The sequence below is a fragment of the Sitophilus oryzae genome, unplaced genomic scaffold (genome assembly GCF_002938485.1).
Source record: "Sitophilus oryzae breed Bouriz unplaced genomic scaffold, Soryzae_2.0 scaffold_296_pilon_pilon, whole genome shotgun sequence".
Lineage (NCBI taxonomy): Eukaryota > Metazoa > Arthropoda > Insecta > Coleoptera > Curculionidae > Sitophilus > Sitophilus oryzae.
In genome coordinates, this window is record NW_022146858.1 from 635,556 (window position 1) to 660,992 (window position 25,437).

At 32.4% G+C, this 25,437-nt stretch overlaps 1 protein-coding gene across 1 annotated transcript in view; it reads right to left on the minus strand.

Annotated features, from left to right (window-relative positions):
• LOC115884521 overlaps nt 1–11,409 on the minus strand; it is a 27,370-nt gene extending 15,961 nt beyond the window's left edge. Inside the window, exon 1 of the mRNA XM_030903124.1 lies at nt 11,176–11,409. Within this exon, the coding sequence (XP_030758984.1) occupies nt 11,176–11,370 (195 nt within the window). The 5' untranslated portion in view covers nt 11,371–11,409. The remainder of the gene's footprint in view (nt 1–11,175) is intronic.
• Between the last annotated feature and the right edge of the window lie 14,028 nt (nt 11,410–25,437).

The following is a 25,437-nucleotide window of genomic DNA, read 5'->3' on the forward strand; positions in this document are numbered from 1 at the left end:
TTCATAGTACTTCCGTTCAGTTACGTATTTTACTGCTAAAAGTTGCCGGATTAATATCAGTCTGAGCTGGCACATTAATATCATTAAGCCTTTTAAAATGTTAGCCTCTTGTTTATAAGGCTCTGACAACTGTTAAATTTCTTGAAATCCTTGCAAAAATAGTACGATGAGGCTGTGCGTCCTTTCAGGATACAATGTTCTATAATACGCATGACACTCAATAGGGTAAACAAAAATTAACTTTGCTGTCATATAAAGTGTCAGTTGGATTTCCAAGGCAGACTTGAGCTTTTGAACGAATTTTTAAAATCTAATTTTTTAGTGAATTTACATATTAATGAATGAGTGGATACCATCCATGGATTTTGGTAGGAACAGATGTCACATTTTGTATTTTAACCCGATCAAACGATCGGAGGTTGACTACGTATTGTAAAAACCAACGGAGATAGAGAAGGTGACATTGCCACATATCAATTTGCGCCTATCTACTTGGTTTGGTTGCAGAAAGGGTGACTTCAAAACCTTCACCGGATGTCAATAAATCTCATTTCTTAATAAAATTAATAGTTTATTTTTAAAGAAGTATGCGTAATAATATGTGTTATTAACCAGAGGATGTATGCGTTACTATTAAAGGACGTGTTTACTGTTTAAAGCGCTGAAACGTCTAGAACTATTGGCAACGTGGCTGCTAGTCTTCCAGAATGAAATGAGCCGTCTTTCCCACCACCCCTCGCGATGGCCATTGGTCCGTTATAGCGTACTACATTTAGCTTACGGTGTGTTGAAGTCGGAATCAAGTCGAAAGTTGACTTCAATTTGGTTTTCAGTTGCCAATTTTTGTTTAACGTACCTTTGAATTTGCGAATTTTCAATATGGTTGGACAGTGTCAAATGTGTGGAAAAATAAGCTCAAATTACCCGAATTTGTCTTTTCACATGTAGGTATTGTTATGTCATTTTATGCCGCCGTAATTGTATATAGGCGTCCCACAAGGGTCCCTCTCACAATTAAAATAATTTCTAATTATATTTGTTGAATTGATCTATTAAAACAGAAACGTAGTAGCCGGTAATTGAATTATAATTCGTCTCAATTACTACTAACTGTTGTAAGTCCTTAACAAAATTTGAATATAAACGTTGCATATATTTGAAAATTTTATTATATATACCAGAAAGTGACATTTTATTTTAAATTGCGTCATATTTTGGTCATTATACGATATTCTAAAGGAATCTTGCTCAACAAATAAACAAGGTGTTTACCCGTCCATTTTTATTTATTTTGTATATCTTATATCTACTTCGGTCTTGTTTAAACAAGTTTTTACCACCGTACAATACAAATACCTCTTCCTAGAGTTGTTTGTACGGTGTGTTTACCTTTTAAGCAGACTGTAAATACTTCTGGCTACTAGTTTATACATACCTATACCAGGTATTGGAGCCTCCACTTTTACACCTAATACGTTTTGGTTTTGTGATTTTATTTCAATCTTTACATAAGATCGAAGCCATTGGCACGTTTTAGTGCATCAACATACAGGGTGATTCAAACCACAATACATATACTTAAATACAGTTCATTGAAGATTGGGACGTTTAACTAAAACTTGATTGATTAAGCTACCTAAGTAATGGTTTTGTAAATAAACGTAATATTCATTATTATGCATCAGAAATCCCATACTGTATCACACAGATTTGATACTTGCCCTTTGATAAATGCCCTCTATTGAGAGACTAAAAGGTAATTGCCTCTTATCAGAGCCATTATAATACGAGAAGAAGACCGAAAGTCAAATATTGTCTTATAGCCTTGAAGAACGAAAATTTCTCATTAAAATAAATAGCCAGTTTTAAGTATAGGAAGTTATTAATAATACAAGATTAAACAACTATTACACAATACTTCATAGGAAGCTATCGATTGCGAACTTAATCGTTACTAATTACTAATTTTGAAAGTTCTTTTAAGATAAAAAAGGTAAAATTTCAAAACCCTAAACTACCATTTTGGATTCCAGCAGGGGAGTTCAAATAATGTCTTCTTCTAAACCAAGAAAAATTTAGCTATAAGTTTGCAACACCTCTAATTAGAAATTTGGACGAAAGAATATTTCTGTATTGCTGCTTAGGTAATTTTTCTGGAGATTAAACGTGAAGTTCTAAGTTCTCTTCTTCTGCCAGGGAAAATACGTAATTAAAATTACTTTTTAAGTCAAAGAAAGTCAAAAGGACAAGTTATTCTAAAAAAGGACAGGTGGCAGCCCTAGGTATTTCTGAATGGAAATTTAATAAAATCTACAGCTTTGGTTTGAAAAGTATGTTCCGGCCACCACCTATGATTACAAAATGTCTAAAATGTGCTACTATATGCCTCCCATATTCTAAAAACAAATTGAAGAGAAAGTCTGTGAAAAATTAATGCACAGAACCGGAAGCCTAGGTCACCCTTAAATATTCAAAGTAACTGGGGTTTTATATAAGTAACTGAAGTTTAAATTGAATATCGACGTTTAGACGATTTTCGAAAACTACTAACTTTTCAACATAAGTATATGGGATGTATTAATTATATTATTATAGTAGACCTTATAACAAGACTCATCTAACGAAAAAGTGTATGTAGTGTATATTTGGAGTACCTAATTACTTTACTTTTACTTTACTAAAATTAAATTCGTTCCAAAAACGATACGCCACTGGCCATTAGAACAATCCAAATGCGCCCATAATGCGCCTAGTTGCCGGGGTCGGGAATTTTAGACTTCTCTGTCTCTTCTTCCTTGTTTGACACATTGGAATGTTTGATACACTACCAGCGAGTATTTATGAATGAGATGTTCGGTCTATCTTTATAATGTCTTTTTTTTTTTTTTTTTTTTTTTATTTATTTTTTACTCTATCTAATAGGATAAAAATTAGTGGCGACATGAAAGCAAAACTGCTTCTTGTTATGCAGATTCTGAGAAGCTCAAAATATAAAACTATCAACTTATGTTGCAATACATACAATAGTTCTTAAGATATTGTCATTTAAAATAAACGTATTATTTTTGTTTTTGGCACAAATCCAGGCAAATCAAGATACAGGATTTTTCATAGAATTGTTTAAGACTTCTAATTGCTGTTTTGTCCCGTTTTAGCAGATTCGTATCTCTCATATTGGTTTCTGAGATGGCAAAAAAGAGCATCTTCTTGAGCGTCGAAATTTACATGTACCCCTATACAAAATCAACAAACATGGGTACTTGTTAGAAGAAATTCAATCGTATTTAAATTTAGAATGCAATGTGCAGGACCTGACAAGAAGCCTTTTATTGCTAAAATACTTAGATATTAATTATTAAAAAAAAAAAAAAAAAAAAAAAAATATCAAAATAACAAAAAATATTCTTTGAAAGTTGCCTTGGTGAAACAGGTTGTTGCCAAGTATAGTAGCTAGATGGGAATTTTAATTTTCAATTTTAAGAAATGTTAAAACTAAATAAATATAGCTACAATTTATTTTAATCCAAAATTGGCCGACTAAAATAAAATATATAAAAAAAAAAAAAAAAAAAAAAAAAAAAAAAAAATTTACAATTTGTGAACAAAGGGTAAAATTAAAACAAACAAAGAGATACAAAACAAGTATACAAATTACATTTATTACAGTCTTATTGTTTTAAAATAAACATTTATAAATGTTTTACAATGTCAAAGAATACTAAAAAATATAAACAAGGTCCACAAAATATTTACTATATTTTATATTAAATATAGTAATATAAATATTAGATCAGTGTTTTACAAGATCAAATTCAATCAAAATATAAGTCATTTACCTTGTCTAGTAAATGGATTTCAATGCTTTTACTTGAAATGTTATGTTTATGGTTTGATTTCAAATGGCGGGTGATTGTGCATTTTTTTTCGAGTTGTAATATTGAACTTTTAACTAACTCTGAGCTTGGAGTAGGTAGATAAAGACCTTGCTCCAGTTCCTGAGTGGATAAGTCTGAGATGGCCTTTCTTAGCACGTATTAAAGCAAAACGGATTCTATGAAAATAAATAAAAGGAAGGAGAGTTAATATTTTTAATTTTTAACAAAGGTCTGGCAATGAGTTCTGCTGGTTAGTCCCAGTGAATATCAGGGCAGCTCTCTTTTGGAACTTGAAAATGCAGTCAAATTGAGTGGCACAACACATTACCCCAGAATGGATGGGCATATTTGAGGCGCGACTCAAAAAGTGCATAATAAACAGTTCTAACCACTGACAAGTTAAGCTTCTTAGAAACAGATCTTAATGCAAAACAGGCGGAGCTTAATTTTTTCGACAAAGCGTTGATATACATGTCCCATTTCAGAGAATTGTCTACAGCAAGCCCTAAAATTTTACAGATTTTTGACGATGGTGGTGGTGCAGTTAAGTACAAAAGGCTGCATTGAGTTTTTATACGACAAAACTTTAGTTTAAAGAAATGTTGGACAAAGAGGTTCGAATCACTGAGATTTAATGGTGATTAAAGTCATTTGATATAATCCTATGAAGTGCCTTGACGTTCTTGTTGCTCCATGTGAAGCTAGTGTCGTCGTCCGCAAAAACACATATTTTACCACTGATGATTATGTTAGCAATGTCGTTAATAAAAAGAAACAAAATATAGGGCCTAGTACTGAGCATTTTGGTACTCCACATTCTATTAGCTTGTTAGAAGACAACGTATGGTACCCACCCTCACAAGTTGACTTCTGTTGCTCAGACACGACTTAAACCATTCGAGAGATGTTCTCCAGAACCCATAGTGCTGCAGTTTATTAGTGGGATCTTATACTGATTTACACACATTGGAGCCATAGAAAATCACAGAAAGGGTATTTGTTGGAATTATAGTTGGGGCTGGAGTAAACTTTATTAAGGAGGGACAACATAGCGTCATTTGTGGACTTGTTGCTTAGTAATCCAAATTGATGTTCAGTAGGTAAGTATTTTGTACTTAAACAGAAAGGATACCAGCCTTCTTTTAACCAACCATTCTATGATCTTAGATAGCGTTGTAAGGAGTGCAATTGGGCGGTAATTAGAAGCTTGATCTTTGTTTCCTCCCTTATACAGAGGGAATGATTATTGTCGTCTTCAGACATTTTGGGAAAAATACCATTTTAGATGACATATTGTTTTATTAAAGTAGTTAGGTGATTCAAAGTGCTTTCTAGCTGATTACAGCATTTTTAAAAGTTAGCCCGTCGCGTCGGTCCCAGATGGGGATTTATTTCTAATGGTATTAATTGTACTGTGAAGTTTTTCAACTAAACGGGTGAAAAAAGAAGCCCCAATGCAAGTTTACATTATCATTAGAGATATATGAAAATGGATCATGAGAAGGATATAATATGGAGTTAGTTAAATTTTTGGCTACATTTACAAAGTAATCGTAATATATTAACTTGTAACTATTTTTCGTGCCAGTTCGTGTATCTATTTCTTAATTTAAAAGTATTTCAAATATAAAGCATGTCAATATCTTGGCCCCACAAGAAAGTAAATTAATAGTATTTATTTCATATTAGATAAAATCAACAGAGGTACTTGCACATAAACGTTACGAAGTGTATATTAGTTAACAAGATAAAATCGATTAACTGGACGTGCCGCATTTCTAGTTATCGAAATAAACCTACATTGAGTAGAAAACAGTCAATTTAAAATCGGTCAATTTCTCCTTAGAGAGACTTGATTTATTTTATTGCCTTATGAGAGCAATTCTACGCGGCCTGTATTTGAACTAGTTTAGGTGCCATTGCCAGCTTGTAAAATAATTAATTGGATTAGTGAAATTCCGTGATAAAATTTTCATTACTATTGATATGGAGCGATCAACAATGATTGAAATAGGTGACAATACTATGTTAGAGATGTTATAATATAAATATTTAAAAATGGAAATATATTTATAATTTTATGTACCTACTTGAAACACGGTGTATATTAAAATGGAATTCAGGTTTTTCTTGTTAAAGCTATTTATCTTGTAAATAGCACGCAGTTTAATATAGACCGTCTTTGAATAAAGAGTTGTAAGTTTTATTTTCATATATTGCAAATTCAATACATAACAGTGGCGACGAGGATATTAAGAAATTAGAGACATCGTTAAATTAATTATAATGGCTAATATTTTTGGACCTTTAAGCATTTTTGATCCAAAAACATCAGTGTTCTCGGTATTTAGTGAACGTTTAAAACTGGTATATGAATTTGGTTTTAAAACTGAGACATGTGAACAGGAATTGGTCCGGTGTATTCCGGAAACTTCGGCGTATATTCTACGGAGATAAAATAGGTAAAAAATTCGTATAAATGTATGTCCTAAAATGCCCAGTTTCGGAGATACAGGGTGTAGAAAGTTTCATTTTTATTTCGATTTTTTCTAAATAATAATTTCTGAAGTAACGTCAATATTTGGAAAATTGGTGTCTAGAGACTTTTGACTGAGAAATTTGATTCTGATGTCAATATGACTCCCTACTAGTAGAGGGCGCCACCACGTAATGTTTAACTGTTTTGACGTAATAACTTTTTTGTCCGTACCACCTAATAAAACTACCGAGGAAAAAATGTACATCTCTGTGATTTTTACGTAAAAATATCTCTTTGTAAAAACCACTTGGAAACAACGGTTTTCAAGATATCTAGAGTGGAAATAGTGAATACATGCCATTATTGACGAAAATTAAACATGTTAATTAGATAGTTATTTCAGCACAAATAATAAATTTGTGAAATTTTTATTTTTTTAAAATTGTAATCATATTTTCTGCAAAGAATGATGATAAAACTGGTTTTGTTGAATTTTTGGTACAATAATATTTCGTTGCGCGAATATAGTATGGCAACTATTTAGTCAACATGTTGTTTATCCCGAGTATTATTGGGTATTGATAATTTCGATTCCAAATATCTAGAAAATCACATTACTCAGTAACGATTTTTTAAGAAGAGAGACTTTTTGCATGCAAAAAGCGTGCGTAAATGAAATATTTTTACTCAGTAGTTTTATACAGGTACGGACGAAAAAGTTATTACTCTTTCAAGCCAGTTCACAAAAAATGTAGATCAAAAAAATTCTGTGTCAAGAAACTCCCAGACGCTAATTTTAATACATATATTTTTTTTTTTTTTTTCATTATTTTGAAAAAGTCTCGAAACTAAGCATTTTTTGACATACATCTATACGAACATTTTGCCAATTTAATCACCTGCAGAATATGCCACCGAAGTTTCCGGAATACGGTCGGACCACCTGTATATGCTTCGTCTCCAACGAATTCTTCGATGTAGGCGTTTATTAATTCTTTTTTTACCAGAAGAACTGGTTCAAATAATGATAAGACTCAAAAAAATAAGATTAGTATAGAACATGATACTATAATATCACGAAGATTCATGAGATCCAGTTAACTCGGATAAGTCATAACAAACAAGGGGGTGTGACTATGGAATGGTTTGGCAAAACGTCTTGGTGTATTCTGGTGAATTATTGTTTTATTTTCCAAAAAAATTCGTAAAGTATAGTAAAAGGCACAATGCGTTAGAAGATTTATAAAACTCTTTTCTTACAAATATTCTGGAGTAGTATTTTATTTAGATACTTATGTTGCCATGTGTATCACATTATGTTTTTTAACCTTAAGGAAATAAAATAATTTAAACAATTTTTTTTTCTTTTCATGAAAAACCACAGAATCGTGTTTCTGGGGTCGAAATATACTACCCCTAAAATATTTGTACTTAAAGACTCACCCTGTATGATTATACACTAGATTTAGTGACATTATATCCGCTGATCGATATTGAACGCTTTAGGGCCCATATTTCCTAACTTTAGAGATTACCGGACCCCCAAAGAGTACTTTTTCTCGGACGAGACGTTTCTAGTAGGACCAGTGATGGCTCAAATGTATATTATTGTATAGTGGATACCCTCTTACATGTAATTTTTTAGAATAGTTTATAATATCTTAATGCGTTTTAATGTCAAAATGTATTACGTGCACGTAACTTAACCTATATTTTTTATTAAACTAATATTCGAATCGTTTTTATTGTTTCTTAGCTTTGGTTGTCATTTAAAATAGAAATGCCACATCATTAATGTCACTTTTTCCCTTTATAGGATGGTGGTACTAGATGCCAAACCCGAAGTTTTGTTTCTGGACTTTGCACATTTAGCCAAAATAAAATCATATGTCTTCTTTCTTAAATGTCGAAATGCGGTGAAACCTAGGACAAGCGCGCTAAACCTAGGTTTTACCAAAAACATGTGGTAAAAGGCCGAAAACTATTTATTTTGCTTCCATTTTGGACTTTTTCCAAACGGACCCAAACAGTAAATCTTAAGATTTACCACACCGCATTGGTAAAGTACGAATAAACAGAGTGGTAGTAAAACCAACCAACCCCATTAAATAACCACCTAACCAATGCATTAACACCTAAATATGGGCTAACCAACGCATTAACACCCTTCAAATAACCAACTAACCAATGCATTAACACCTTTAATAAACGGGGCTAACCAGTCATTAACACCATCAAATATGGGCCAATATAGTATTAACACTCTCTAAATAACCAGGTAAACTTAACTAGTTAATGCTTTTGGTAAATCCTATAGGTTTACCGCGCTTATCCTAGGTTTTACAGCATTTCGGACATTTACAGTAACAAATATCAGACTATCAAAAGAATCCTTTATGGGTATTTCCCACTGCTGCAAAGAAAAGTAATACAAAATAAAATAGTTATTTTTTGTAACGCTATGCGATAAACCTAAACGGACACTGCTTGTCAATAGGTTTGGAATTATAAAATTTGCCGAAAAAAGTTCTTAACGTTTCGGAAAGTTTTTCTCTTTCCGTCGTCGGAAGTAAGAAAAATATAAAGAATCAAGGAAAAAAACTATTTAGGCCAAATTGAACTATTCGAGGAATACTTTACTTTTTTACCCCGAGCAGATACGTCTACAAGAAATAGTTGACGTTCTGTTAAAATGTTTTTTTTATATATTTTTTAGTTAAACTTCAAAATTAACAATTACTACCTGATAACAATTACTAGGTAAAACCAAAAAGCTTGAAACTTTCTGTATGATTATTTTTTTAAATTTTACGTATGTTATGTTTGTTTATGTTATGTTCTTTAAAATCAATGAAGCGATTGCCATGCATTACTAACATCTAGATGCATGAGCAATACATTTATTTTTATTAGATTGTGATAAAAGCTCTTTTATTTTTTTAGGACTATCGCTTCTTTCATTATAATTTTGGCGTTATTAAAATTTATTCTGTGCCCTGTGTGTCCCATGAATGCTGAGAAATCTTAGATTTGTGAAATCTCCCTTTCTTAAATAGTCTTTATGTTCTTTAATTCTAACATTTAAGGGTCTAGATGTTTCACCAATGTTAAATTTATCGCATTCACAGGGTTTTGGTATATTACATTTTTTGTTTGTTGTTCTGTGTATTTATTTATTGGTTTGGTATGTGATAAAATGGATCTAAGTGTATTTTACGTTGGGTTTGAAAGATGTTGGTATGTTATATTGTTTCCTATCCTTCTTATTTTTCCGAAAAAAAAAAAAAAAAAAAAAAAAAAAAAGTTGTATATATTGTGTATTGGTATCATTGTGTCTATGATTTGGGGTTTGTATGTATTGCTCATGCATTTGCAGATGTTAGTAATGTATGGCAATTCCTTCTTTGATTTTAAAGAACATAACATGAAATAAACATAAACGTAAAAGATTTAAAAATAATCATACAGAGGTTGGAACTTTTGGTTTTACCTTATTAAGTAATAATAATTGTTATCAGGTGACATTGTGTTTTATATAATGTCATTTTAACAGAACGTCAACGATTTCTTAGACGTATCTCTGTTTAAAAGTGATGTTCTCGAATCGTTTCAGATTTAAAATATTTTAAATGGTTTTTCTTGATTCTTCATATTTTTTACCGACGACGGAAAGAGAAAACTCTCCGAAACGTTAAGAATTATTTTTTCTTTGTTAGACAAATTTACATAACTGTAAACACAACTTCTTTTCTACAACTGGTTTAACGCTAGTGTTTACAAAAATAACTGGCCTTTTATTTTGTAGATTTTTCTAGCAGTGCAGTGGCGAAATACCCAAAAGTTTTGGATAGTATAGATTAATACACATAGGTATAGACATTTTTTACAAATATAAGACGATACGTTACAAAAATCTATATCGTGAAACGATAATCGTTAAAATTTCAATGCCTAGTAAACAAAAACAGAGATGTCTTTGTATATCGACATCCATTTTATACTACTGGAAGTAGCTGTAAAATATCGACATCACGATAGGTAAATAATAAAATAAAAAAAATTTTTAATTTTCTGAAAAATAATGTCAAAGGGTACTGGTTTAAGGAAAATAGAATTAAAGTTAATTAATCAATCTTTAAGGCATAAGATTTGGTAAGTGTTATTATTAATAAAATAATTTTTTTTTTTTTTATTTATGTTGTTTTATTTATTCCTGTGGAATATTACAAATTTGTATTTTGTGCATATATTATATTGATAAAGAGATAATAATATTTTTTTTTTTTTTGTTAAGTTTTTTATGAAGGTTATTGTTAAATATAATATGCGAGAAGTTTCTTGAAGCTTGATAGTGGTAATAATTGTATTTTTTATGTTTTTTGGTATATGGTGCTTGTTCTTGTTTGTTATTATTAACACATACCGTTTTTTTATTAAATTAAATCGATTACATTTTTCCAGTTTTATACAGTTTTTTTTCACAATGTTTTGAAGTAATACTTGTCAGTCCAGATTTTTAAATATATTAATTTCCTTTATATACGTTGGTTGTACCAACTTATTTCTTTGTAAAATAAAATAAACTACTGAAATTAAAGGTAATAAACACATCTATCACTGTCAAAGGATCTTGTCGTTGGACCAGACTATATATTAATTTTTCTGCTATGTGTGTTCCAATTGTACCCACTTATTTCTATGTAAGAGCCAAATAGGCAGCTTTGAAAATGGAAATAGCAGTTACATCTATCACTGTCCAGGATCTTATCGTTGGTCAGACTATACAATTTTAAGCTCACAGTCCTTCTTTTCGGCACTCACCTTCAAGCACAACGAAAACTCCTTTTTGCCGCATTCGTGCAAAAACTCGAACGCAGCCTTGTATATCCTTAACTCCTCTTTGGAACCGTCGTCTTCTTCACCCCGAACCACCGTCCTAGCACTACCAACCACCAAGAAGAAGAACAACGACACCGACAGGATAAATCTCGAAAAGCTGATGATGGTAGTGCCCATGGCGAAGCTGTGGCGCGGTACTACTGCGGCCCAAACGGCGGCTCGTCACCGTTTTATCGTAAGGGAGGAGCGGAGGGTACCTATATTTTTCAAACGACCCGATCGAGACTAGGATGGTGGTACCGGACTGGTTCTAAAGTGGAGTTAAATAGAATCGTTACAGTGGGTTAAACGAGATCGCCGTCCGTCTGTCTTGTTATATTCTCATATTTTACACTGATGAAAAACGCTGGCGTGAAATTTCATTCAGCCTCGAAACCTCCTTCGGTTTGGTTTTTTGTCATTTCCGCCGTTTTTCATACGGGTTGGAATTTTCGTATATGAGAGAAAATCTAATGGGAGAATATTCATGTTAATTCTGTTTATTCGATCACGCTTTCGCTCCAGTTATTAAGTTGCAAAAATTGTAATGAAAACCGTCATATGGAAGCTGTAGTTAGTGAAAATGATATTTTACTATCTTGGTATAGGTACTCCGAAATATAATTATTGTATAGTCTGTCCAACAACAAGATCCTTGACAGTGATAGATGTGTCTGTCATTTTAATTTCAAAGTATTTTATTTTAATTTACAAAGAAATAAGTTGGTACAATTGAAACGCATAGCAGAAAATTAATATATTTAAAATTTGACTAACAAGTGATTACTTCAAAATATTATGAAAAACTGTATAAAACTGAAAAAATGTAATTAACTCGATTACATTTTTTCAGTTTTATACAGTTTTTCATAATATTTTGAAGTAATCACTTGTTTACTTAAAAAAATGGTATGTGTTAATACAAAACAAACAAGAACAAAACACCACATACCAAAAAACTGTAAAAAAGAACTATTTCTTACTTTCAAGCTTCAAGAGACTTCCCGCATTTATTATCCAGCATATTATTTATCAATATAACTTATGTACAAATACAAATTTGTAATATTCCACAGGAATAATTAAAAAAAACATAAAACATAAATAAAACAAACTATTTTATTAATAACACTTACCAAATTTTGGTAAAAATGCATCATTTCCCAAAACGCAGGGTATTTAATATTTTTATACATAAGTTGACACAAAATTGTAACCTATAATTTGGCAAGACTTTGACAAGCCTCAAAAATCTAAAGGCAAGTTCATACGCATCCGCGTCCGTTTGTCGTTCATCTTTCCGTCAAACCAATAAAATATGATCTGTCATTTTTGAAATAAACCAATAAAACTGGTTAAAAACAACAAGAGACGACGCATGACGGATTTAGATTTAAACCCATCCATTGTTAACTTAAAGAATATTAGAAACTTTTTTCAGTAAAATAAATAGATTGGCATGGTACGTCATCTGCTTTTCTTCTGTCATCGTCTGTGGAAATCTTACCTGAGAAAAAAAACAGACTATAGTAACAATACCTATCCGGAAAATTGCTCGTAAACAAATGACCGAAGGAAATTTTACCGAAAGGAAGATTGCCCTAATGGAAAATTGCCCGAAAAGATATTTTCCCCCCCCCCAAAAAATTACCAGACCAGAAAGTTACATGAAAATTAAAAAAACAGGACATTTAAAAATTAAATGTATTGAAATGTCCTGTTTTAGAGCAATCTTGTACCAAAGATCGCCGTTTCCGGAAACTTTTATTTCAGAAAATTGCAATTCGTTTTCGGGTATTTCTTCTTCGGTCAATTGTAAATCGGGGAACTTTTCAATATCCGTTGAAGTATGTTGCATCAATCCATCAAAATTTGGAATTCGTAATCATCTTTAGCCAGCAATTTTCTGAATAAAGTGCGAGTTTCCAAATAAGAAGAACACAAATAAAAAAAAGATAATTTCCTAAATGTCCTTGTATTTATAATCCACTGAAATATATAACCCTTCTCAACGTCTCTTTGTTCATAAACAAATTGGCCTTGGCTAAATATGAAACATTAGGGGAAATCACATTTTACTATTAGAAAAATATTACCAAACTAAAACATCGCACTACAGTGTACCAAAGGTTATGGCACGAATGGTTGTCTTCACGGCGCACTCAGTGATGAGGTTTTCTGGTGTTTCCCCATCTTCACTACAGAATCTGCATTCGCCGTTGTTTTTTAACTTCAATTTACCAGGGTGTTCATTTAAGAGTCAGTGTCCTGTTGAAAACCCCCTGACAATCCAAAGATTGTTCTTACTTAATCAAGGAAAATCTTTGATTTTTGTCGGTTGTAAGTTCTGAGAAATTTCTTCGAGTGTTAAAACCCCATTTCCATTCCAGGTTACGGATGAAGTCTTCCAGGTTTTTGAGTTCCACTTTAAGTTGGTTCCCACTTCTTGGTTGCAACAAGCATAAGCAGGAGTGGGATGTATTATTAGGAATAGAGAGAGAAAATATCTACGAAAATTATATCAGAAAGGATACTAAAGATATTTTTTGAGCTAAATGAAAATGAGTTACTGAATACTCATGTCAGTCATATCAGTCACTCATGAGTACTTTATAGTCCAAACGAAGATAGCAAGGTAGAGAGCCTTGCTATCTTCGCCTATCAATAGGCCCTTGCAGCCACAGTAGAGGGTCCCACCTGGAACCCACTCTTAATCTAACTCAACAACTCAAGTCCTGAGAAATGTCTTGGTCTGTCTTAGACCGTTAGATGATTTCCAGTCCAAGTTACGGATGGAGCAATGTTCTTGAGATTCGCTATAAGTTGGCTTCCATTTGAGAAGCAGAACGGTTCTGATTCAGTTATTGGCGTGTTCGCTCCTTCTCTAGTTACATCGATTGCTTTATCATTACCTAATATTCCTTGGTGGTCTGGTACCCAGAGTAGAAGGACTGTATTTTCTTTGCCTAATTGTTTAGCTTCTCTAGGAAATAGAAAAATTCTTAATTGTATTTCCTTCTGTGAATATCATTTTTAACATGAAATTAAAATAACATACTTCAAAAACGATCCAACCTTTAAGGCATTATACAAAAATGTGTTCAGAATTTCATGTAGAATGCAAAATGAGGAATATAAATCGTATCTTCCGTGTAAATCTGTACAAGAATGTGAAAAATAAGGGCCAGAAAGCAGTATTGCCAGAAATTTTCGGCCAAATTTATTCAACGAGTCTTAAAAATCCTTCATATTCTTTCAACTTTACAAAAAAAAATCCTGATCTTGTGAAAAATCAACAAATTTCATGTTTCATATATTGTACCTATTGTGTAAATATCAGAAAATTTTATAGTTATTTTTTATACAAGATGATAAAATGGTACCTAGGTACTTAATTTCGGGAGACGATAATGCAATTTTATCGTCGTGTATAAAACAATATTTTTTCCCTAGCGAGTTACGTTTAAAAAATATTTAGAAATTATTATTTCAAGGAATTTATTACGAGTAGGAAAAATATTGTGCTGGGTTGGCGTTGGTTTCTATGATAATTTGATAAATAAATAAAACTGTCTCTTTAGTTGTGAGTTTTGAGTCAATATTTTTTAATTCTCTTTCGTGTCGATTGCTGATTGAATTGGAGCCAGAAATGACTCAAAACGAAATAAGTAAATTACCAACAGATATTCAGGCTGAGGCGACGAACGCCATATCCAAACTACTTCCATTTAAATCCCGAATAACTTATGAAAAAGAATAAATACAAGAATTTTCAAAAATCGAAGCAATTAAAAAACGTGCGAGAAGAAATAAAATTCTTAACCTATCCTCGCTGTTAAAATACTATTTTATCTACCATTTTTGATAGATAGAAGGCAATTTTAACAGTTGCTATGGAAAAAAAATAATTCTTTACAATGACTGCTTGAATCGAGAAAAATAAATCGTGCTAGACGCCATGATCAGCTAATTTATTAGATATGTTTTCCGTTTACCTATTTATTTCTTTTCAACATCAAGAATTTTGGTTTATTTATGGTAGGTGTGTAATAAGACATGTCAAAAGATAAAAATGAATCTATTACTTTTTTGTTAAATTTTAAAAAAAATTTTGAATTGCGGACTTTTTGACAGCAACATTTCATTAAACTGAGGCATTTTTAATTAAAACACCGTTAAAGTAAAAAATAGATGTAGGAAAAACAACAAATAATACTCCTACTACCTATTTTAACAATTTTTATTGTGCAAAACTGCCAGAAGCCTTCATATTGCCTTCTTTTTCGATAAAAATCCTTTACCCTTTCAATCGACAAAGTTTGACTGTAAAATCCTCCGTATTGAAGGAAATACTTCAATTCTGGCAACACTGCCAGAAAGTGAAAATATTTTTCAAAGGAACTGCACTTGGAAGTGTAGCCGTAACTTGAAACATTCATATTTGAAACTAAATTAAATATCAAAAATGTTCTAATGAGCCAGGTGCACATGTATGGATGAACATGTAGAACAGGTAATTTTATAAGTCTTTCGAATATTAAATTTTATTAGATTCATTTAGCGAATAACAACTTTCCTGTCCTAATTTTACTGTGGCAAACTAAACCACAAAATACTCAAAACTGATGCTAGCAACACTATAAGCTAGCTATAAAATTACCTCTGAATGACTGTTTACGTTTGAGCGCAATCTGTAGTAAACAAATAACTAGGTTATAAATATGACGCTCTTCATTTAAAGAAAAAAATTAAGTATAATTTATAGCTGACATAATTATTGTCAAGGCACTGTAATAACAGTAAATTTCTTGTATACTTCTAAGAAATTGAGTGAGATGAAAATATTAATTAAAACGTGTAATATAAGGCAATTTCATTCTAGAAAAATCGGACATTCAAGAAATTGATCAAGAAGAACTGAAATGAGGACATTTCATTCATATATCTTAAAACGTTTAGTGTGTATTTTAACTAAACTTTCGATTAACCTGGTATACTGATAGAACAGAAGCTGGACTATTTAAGGAATATCTAAAGGCAAGCTTATTCTCTTCTATTCTTTCATATTCCAGGCAAAAATCTTCGCTATTCCATAATGCGCGAGAAAAATGAACTGGCCGATCAAACTGGCAAACTGAAACACTCAGGCGGCACTTAACCCATACGCACATCAAATCACATTTACGATGTGTTTACATTATTAGATGTAGACACAGGGTGACACAATTCCCCCGATGTAAATATGCTACGTTTACACATTGTAGTTCAACACGTATGCACAAAGGTTAAACGTCTTCCTCACAATGTAGCCACAGTATATATACACAAAGTAAGGGGTACACAGTGTGCCGTAGGATACACAGTGCTTGTGTATTACGTTTAAACTATGTTTACACATTGCAGTTGTGACTACCGCGTGTATACGTATGTATTTTGCTTCGTATATACATCTTGTGCTAGATAAAACTACTTCTTATGAACGAATTTAGGAAATAATACAAGTTTTGATGCCTAAATTTTCGTTCTTTTTAAGAAATATTTATTCAATGATGCCAATTATATATTTTAGAACGAAAATTAGGAAGGCAAAACTTTGTATTTTCCAAAAAGTATCTGGATCGTAAGTTCAAGAGGAAGTAGCCTTAAAATTGTTCCATTTTGGTTTTGTAGATTAAATGTACCACTTTTTCTTCCATAACATGGATTAAGTGGTTAAAAAAATAAAATTCTTATATTTCTTTATTATCATGGAATGCAATAGCGCAAATAACACAATAATAATAATTATTTACACTGCAGAAACCAGAAGTAAGAAAACACTGTAATAGAACAGAATTTGTATCAAAATGTATTAAAAATATAAGTACCTAATATAACAACTTACTAAAATGGTAAACACTGGTATATCGCCACGATTTGGTGGACCCCGTTTAGTCATTTTTTTCTCCTCTTTTCCCTCCAAGCAGTTGGTTTATTAGCATACTCATTCATCAAGCACTCTGTTGGACTTTGTTGTATTTTATTTCCAGATTAACAATCTCACCCTTAAATTTTATATGAAACTGATTATTGAATATTAAACATATCTGTATATTGATCCATCAATAACTTACTGAATATCAGTGTAAGAAGTTCCTTTGAGGTGTTTAAATCTTTCTTTCTCTGGTCCATTTAGATTTTATTATTTCCAAATTAAAAAAAATATATTGCAGAGCTAACTCAGCTAACCTCTTTATCATTATACGAGAATATTTGGAGTTTTCATTCATTGGAGTCAAAATTTGGTAAATTGGGTATCGAGTTAGGGAAGAGTCGCTGCTATAATATTAATAATACTCTTAGGAAGGTGTAACAAGGTAATTAAAAACTTGTACTTACCTTAAAATCTCTTTTAAGCTACACACAAATCGAACATTTATATAGAGCTTCCGAATGATAAAACAACAATGGCTGCTAAACACATACCACTAAAAAGAGAAAGAAAAAAGGAGAGAGGACACATAAGATACACTTGGTCGGTGTATCTACGCTGAGGCTATCCGCGCATGCGCACACCTTCATTTCATGCTAGAATGTAGACACAACAGTACACTATTACAAAGTGTCTATATAGATATTTATACTATGTGTATACGTCACATTTTTACAAGGTGTGTACTATAGGCACAACTATGATACGAAGTTATCACACATACATATATATATGGACTTATACATTGTATGTCTCATATACCGACGTCAGATTTCATCATTTTAATAATTATTTGTTACGTTACAAAAAACTCTTTAGAATCTTTAGAATATAAACCTGCGTGTATCTCATATGTATATGTTAGAACTAGATGAACACTTAGGTTCACTTTAACATATGTTGTTTGTCATGTGTCTCCCTTGTAGAAACGTAATTTCATTTGGACATGCAATATGGGAAGGCATTCATAAGCCCAAAGGTAAAATAAAAATAAAATAAATGCCTTTATTGTCAAAAAAAAAATTACAATTTGTAGACAAAGGTAATGTAAACAAACAAACGAAAGAGAATACAAAACATTAGACAAATAACATTGTCAGTATTATTGTTTAAAATAAGCATTTATAAATGTTTACAATGTCAAGGAACAAAAAAAAAATAAAAATAAGATTCAAAAATATTTAGTAAGTTTATATCAAATATCAATGGCCTCTAGACAAATTTACCTCGATGTCATTGGTAAATATAGTAATAGCAAACATTAGACCAATGTTTACAAGGTCAAATTCGATTATCAAAATATAAGTAATTTACGGCGTAGAAAGCCTTGTCTAGCAAATAAGATTTCAATGCTTTGCGAAATGAAGAAAATGATGTTATGGATTTGATTTCAAATGGCAGGTGATTGTGCATTTTTTTCGAGTTGTATAATAATGAACTTTTAACTAACTCTGAGCGTGGAGTAGGAAGATAAAGATCTTGCTCCGCGTTCCTGAGTGGATAAGTGTGAGATGGCCTTTCTTGAGAAGCTGATACATGCTTACGTATTAGGCAAACGGATTTATAAATAAATAAGGAAGGAAGAGTTAATATTTTAATTTTTTTAAAAGTCCTGGCAATGAGTTCTGCTGTTTAGTCCCAGTGAATATCGAACAGCTCTCTTCTGGAACTTGAAAATGCGGTCAAATTGAGTTGCACAACACGTGCCCCAGAATGGAAGGGCATATCTGAGGTGCGACTCAAAATGTGCATAATAAACAGTTCTAGCAAAAATATGATGCTAATTAAAATTCTGTCTATCAAAATCAATCAAAGAATGAAAACGAAATTATATTACCATAGAAACGCCTTTTGATTTTTAAGACGACCATAATTTTTTTCTAAAAATTTTTAAGAAAATACCATAATTTTATGTTTTTTTTTTAATTTTCTCTAAAACGATATGGAAATTTGGAAAAGTATAATTTAGAATACCTACTCAAATTTTTTTATGAAGAACGCATTTTTTTCAAAATGTCAATAATCAAAAATTTTTTCCTCTTGTAAAGGCAATCCAGGGACATACTGTATATCTTATATGTTTTTTAAGTCATGAGTAAAAAGTCAAGTAATTGGGAACATAATAGCTATATACACCCTAAAAATTACCAAACTTTTCAATAATATACTATGTGTATTCAATTTTAGGGCTTCTGATTTTATGCGCGACATATTTCTTATATTTATGATAATTAGTAATTTCAAATACTGCAATAATTACTCTCCCAGTCTTTTTATATAGATCTATCTAATGAAGCGGTAAAAGAAACTCGTCTAGAAATCGACAGATATAATTAAAAGGAGTTTTTACTTAAACTGCGAATTTTTCTCCGTTTTTAGTAAAACTAGTTTTACGAAGAGAAATGTAGCCGAAGAAAGAATAAGATCGCATTTATAATTAGTCTGTTACCCTACAAAGTTTTTACTCAATTTTTTAACTTAGAAATACAGTAAAAGCTGGTTTTTAAATTGTTCTAAACATTATTATTTTATTTCGAATATTTCTACTGACTTTTTTTCTGAGTAAAACATTTTCTTAAACTCAACTCGCTCTAAAATCCACCGATATAAACCTCTTATCTACTTTTTAGTTATATAGAATATTGTCTAACTAGATTGTCAGAATCTGCAAATCGCTTCAATTGGGAGAATATCATTGAGCTTGCAACGCCATCTTAGTGAACCAACTACAGATTGTTCTACTGAATGAATTGTTTCGCCTTTCGCTGACCTAGGGATTTTTCCACATTTCTGGATATTTCTAGGCCCCTTGGTGTAGTGTAGCCATTTTTCATATTGTTTTTTCATCACTTACAAAGGTTCTGGGCTTATGAATGGCATTGGTGCGCTTTATTTGGCTATTTTACCTGACTTGACTGAAACATTCCTACACTATCTCAATGTATGTAGAGTACTCACACAACACCGAGGGGCGTAGTTTAGAATTAACTAGGCCAACACTAGTTTAGAATTAACTTCTATGGAACTGAGTTCCTTTAGCGCTGCTTACCGATCTGTGAAGATAGCAACTGAACGATGTGTTCTTTGCAGTCCTGATTTCTTCTTCAAAATAATGCATTGTCGTTATTTCTGCTTAAAAAATGTGACATCCTTGGATAAACCTTGACAAGGACAAGGCTATCTGTTAAATAGAATCTTATATTACAATTTACCTCAGTATACAACAGTGACGAGGGGCCGTTAATTTAAAACAACGGCCTTTTTAATCGATATTATGTCAATCTGTTTTGTACCTAAAAACAATTATAGCTTTTAGAATAATTATTAAAGTATACTTTAACTAAATGCAACGGAAATCCGATGATGCATTCAGGAGCAAAGGCCGTCCTCCAACCAGATGGCATGACGACTTAAGGCGTATCCACAGTAACTGGATGCAAATAGCTAAGAGATAGGAAAGATAGGGAGTTATGCAAGCAAACGAGGAAGACCTACGTCCACCAGTGGACTTTAGTGGCTGGTTGATGATAATGATGATAAACGGAAATTTACAATTAATCTTTTATTTATATTTTATTATATTTATTTTTTATCTTTTTGGTCGATTGTAGGTAATCAATACAGCTTCATTTACTGTTAAATCGGTGTTTTTTGATCCAGCTTCGTAATGTCCTATATCTGGATTAGGTACTTTCGACTAATACATATAACATTGTAAGTTAGTAAAAAGATATGAAAAAATAGAGACAACCGAATATGGAGACAAATAAGAGTAGAGACATTGTTCACAGGTATGTTTCCATAGTGAAAAAAGATAAACAAAGAGCCAGCTACCACGTTGCGGGAGCAGTTCCAGCGTGGAGCATGTATTGGCAAAGGGGGGTTTTTAGTCGGTAAAAACCCGACACGGGCCACGACCATCCAACATCGGGTGTCTTATGAAGATTTTCCCCTCCATAAAAAAAATATGAAAAAATAGAGACAACCGAATATGGAGACAAATAAGAGTAGAGTCCTTGTTCACAGGTATGTTTCCATAGTGAAAAAAGAAAGATAAACAAAGAGTTAAAAAAATATCTTAAACATCGTTTAGTATCTTAGAATGCAGCTCGTAAAAATGGATGACGTGGAGAATACGAATCCATAACAGAGCACTGCATAGTTTTAATTGTCTACAACGACAAGTTAAATACATCTTCGAGATACCAACTGGCGCTGATCGGACAATTATTGTTTTGATAGATAGAACGTAAAATGTGTATGTAGCTTGTTTTTAGCTAACGGACGGGTTGTAGGAGTCAATTTGATTTGACCAATGGAACTGACGATGATTCGATTCGCTAAAAACAATAATTGTAATGCTCTATCATATACAGGGTGCTACAAATTCGAGGTACGAGTACTGGTAACTCTGTAACCGTAATAGTCGTATCTATTACGGTATCTATTACATAGTTAAATTGGAGCAAAGTTGCTCTTTGGGATGTTCACCAAGATGCCATCAAAAAAGTTTTAAAAATTTCAAGGATTGCTGAATTTTTGTGGAGAAACCGGATATTTTTAAAAACCAATTTTATTTTTTCCTGTAGATACTTTTTAGAAAATCAAAAAACTAATTGCACATTCTCATAGCCACTTTATTAGGGTTATCTGATAGTATTTTTAGATTTTCAAATCAGCTGATAATTTGTGAGATACAGAGGTCAACTTAATTTTTTTAAATACGGACCTGCATTTTTTATTTCAGATTTTAAAAGAACTCGCTCTCCTGAGCATAATAATATGCCACACTTAATATTTTTTTTTGTTTTAAAAATTTGGACACAATTTTAAACTAATTTCAAGTCCGGCTCTGTTTTTTTAATATTTAATATATTCATCGTTACAATATTGATAAGCTTCCAAACTTAACAGTGACGTGGATTGAATACGGAAAATTAAATGCAATAAAATAATATTAATAAAATGTAATATAAACAATTAAATCATTTCCCCGGAAGATGGATTGGAAATGGTAGAGCAGTATAATGGCCAGCGAGGTACCTGGACCGTCTGATGAGGTCAAGTAATTCGACAGGTCCAAATTTTACAAAAAAGTGAAATCAACACATCTCGGCAGTTACAATAAAGAGTACAAAATGCATTCGAAAGTATAAGAAAATTTATTTGAAAGCTATAAATAAAATTGAACGAAAAATAAATTTGTGCAATAGGAAGGGTGGTAACCCTTTCGAACATGTAGACTATGTAAAGCATTAGAAACTAGTTTGTAGAAGTTAATTTATTCATAATAACTACGATTAATATTATGCAAATTATTAGATCGTACACTGATAATTTCAAATTCACAATAAGAAAAGTTAAAAATGATATATTTAAATTGCTTATCTGGATATTATTTATTTGAATCTTTCAATTGGCTCTATTTTCCTTATTCAATGTTAATTAGCACTGATCAATATTGTTGCGATGAATATAATCAGATTAAATCATTTAAAAAACATAGTGGGACTTGAAATTTTTTTTAATAATAAAAAAATCGCGGACTTTCAAAATCTAAAATATAAAATGCAGGTCTGTATTTAAAAAAAAATAAGTTGGCCTCTGTATCTCACAAATTATCAGCTAATTTGAAAATCTAAAAATACTATGAGGTATGATGAGCCCTAATAAAGTGGCTATGAGAATGTGCAATTAGTATTTTTATTTTCTAAAATGTAACGACAGGAAAAAATAAAATTAGTGTTCAAAAAAATACGGTTTTTCCAAAAAACTCAGCAATCCTTGAAATTTTTAAAACTTTTTTGATGGTATCTTGGTGAACAGTCCAAGGCACAACTTTGCTCCAATTTAACCATCTTCTTATCTATTACGGTTTCCGAGATACCAATGCTCGTACCTCAAATTTGTAGCACCCTGTATAATAATAATCACCACTAATGTATGTAGTTATAAAAGGAAATAATATATTTATCAAAAATTCGCTATTAAGACAAATATTTTGCATAATCTACGAGTAAACAACATGCCTCCCCCAAGCTCTTAGACCTAGTGGACTACTTCCTAAAGCTGTTTAGACCGAGCATGCCGCATGGCGCGGCGCGTCGTGATATTTTCTCCTAGCAGATAGCATGCCATCTAGCACAATAACTTTAGACATCAAAACAAGAGAATGAGTGCGTCTACCAAGTACCTTGTGAATGCGGTAGTCTATTTAGTGCTCACGACTTGCTACAAAAACGTTCTAAAAATGAACGACTTAACGAGCGAGAAATAATGTCAGTTATTGAAAACCATGTATGGTCCAAGGCTGCACAACATAAATTGGTGGGAAACCCGGATTGGCCATAGGGAAATTCATTGGGAGAAAGCGTAAATTAAAAAAATATATATATTTGTATCACACAATAATAACATCTTCAGCAACCCAAGTATGGAAAATTTCACAATATGGCACCGCATAGAAAAAGTATCAATGCATGTATTGGCCTGGCGTTTGCAGTAGAAAAACTCCACGCTTAACATCACAACCCAACTCCGTCATTGATAAAGATCACCCAAGCTTTGTGTAAAAAAATTAAAATAAAAGACAAATTCAAACAAAAGTGCAACGGAAATCTCGACGTTAACAACTAATTAAAAACGTCTAAATTTTAAAAAAAATATAAAGGTTAAAAATATTGTGCTGTTATATGTTTTCCACACTGTTTATGGAAGTATGGAAGCATAGACTCTAAAAAAGATGCATATGGAGAAACTGGATTAATTTGAGTTCTCTAGGAGGATTTTACGAATATCCTGTATTGACAGCGTTACTAATGCTAAGGATGTAATAAGGATAGGAAAAGAACCAGAGATCCAACTGATCATAAAAAAAGGAAACTCGAATATATCCATAATATGAGAGAGCAGTGATACGCTTTGTTACAACTTATAATTCAAGGTAAAATTAGGGACAAAATGTCAGTTTTAAGATTCAGTTTTAAGAGTCTATTACGCTGTACTTTCGGGTCGCTCTCAGTAGTCTGGTAAAGCGGGTGTGTGGTCGAAGGAAATATATATTATATTTCAGAAATCTGCCTAAAGCTTAGCCCGATCATGTCGTGTTAAGCCACACTTAAAATTACAAACACACGTGCTTTGATTAAGGCTTGAGGTTTGTAGAGTTTCAGCATTTGCCATAAAATAGCGAACAATTTGTTACAAAATGATATAAATTATATGTCACTGTAATCACAAAACTTCAGTCTATTTCCGTATTCTAAGGGAATTTTAAATTATGTCTTTATTTTCGAGAAAATTTAGTCCAAACATAAGGAATATTTTGTTAATGTTTGACCATCAAAATCTTAAAAATAAAGAAGTCTGAAAATGTGCTACAATGTAGAATGTAGAATGTAGAATGAGTAAGAGGGGGGGTTAATCAATGTGACCTTAAAGATCTATTGTGCCCCCCTTCCTTGAGTCATCACACAATCTATAACCCAACATACACCTGTTTTAGCCTCCTCTGACATCAGTTCTTCCTCCGAGGGTACACACCCTTCCACGGTTGGAGTTTGGTCCTCCGTGCCGCTCTTCACAGTCGAGGAGCTTATCTCCGGCTGAGGAACCCGTGAGGTGAACGCTGGAGGATCTGTCTGCATGTTCTGCACCTCTTTAACTTGGTCTCTCCTTAGACCTGATACCGGGATTGTCCCGTATCTATAATAGAGGATCTGCCCCTCTTTCTCTATTGCCTCCTTAGATTTGAGGTCCATTCCTATTGTGATGACCTGACCATGACCCTCCTCCCTCGAGTTGATGATTCGCCAACTCGAGGTCCTTACATAAAAGTTCTGACCTTGGATAGGCAGGTAAGTGGTGTCTTTCCCCTTGCTCCTCGGCAGAAAGACCGTTATGGCCGCCCATTTAGAGATGTTTTCTCCCTTCACTGCAACCAGTTCCGGCCCCTGCCAATTTTTAAGCTTAGGTGCGATTTCCACTAACTAATTCGCCGATTCTTGAGATACACAGTCTATGAGGAGCGTATCCCCGCAAAACGCAGCTGACCCACATTTTGTAGATCGTTGTGTTGGGATCCGATCGCCACTACTTCTTCCAGTATAGCCTCTTCTAGTGACGTTTGCTGATCGGTGGTCAGAGCAACCTCTGGGAAATCCTTTGGCAGCACCGCCATTTTCACTTGTCCAGCAATAGCGGCAAAGCTGGTGATACATCCCTGCTTGCCTCCC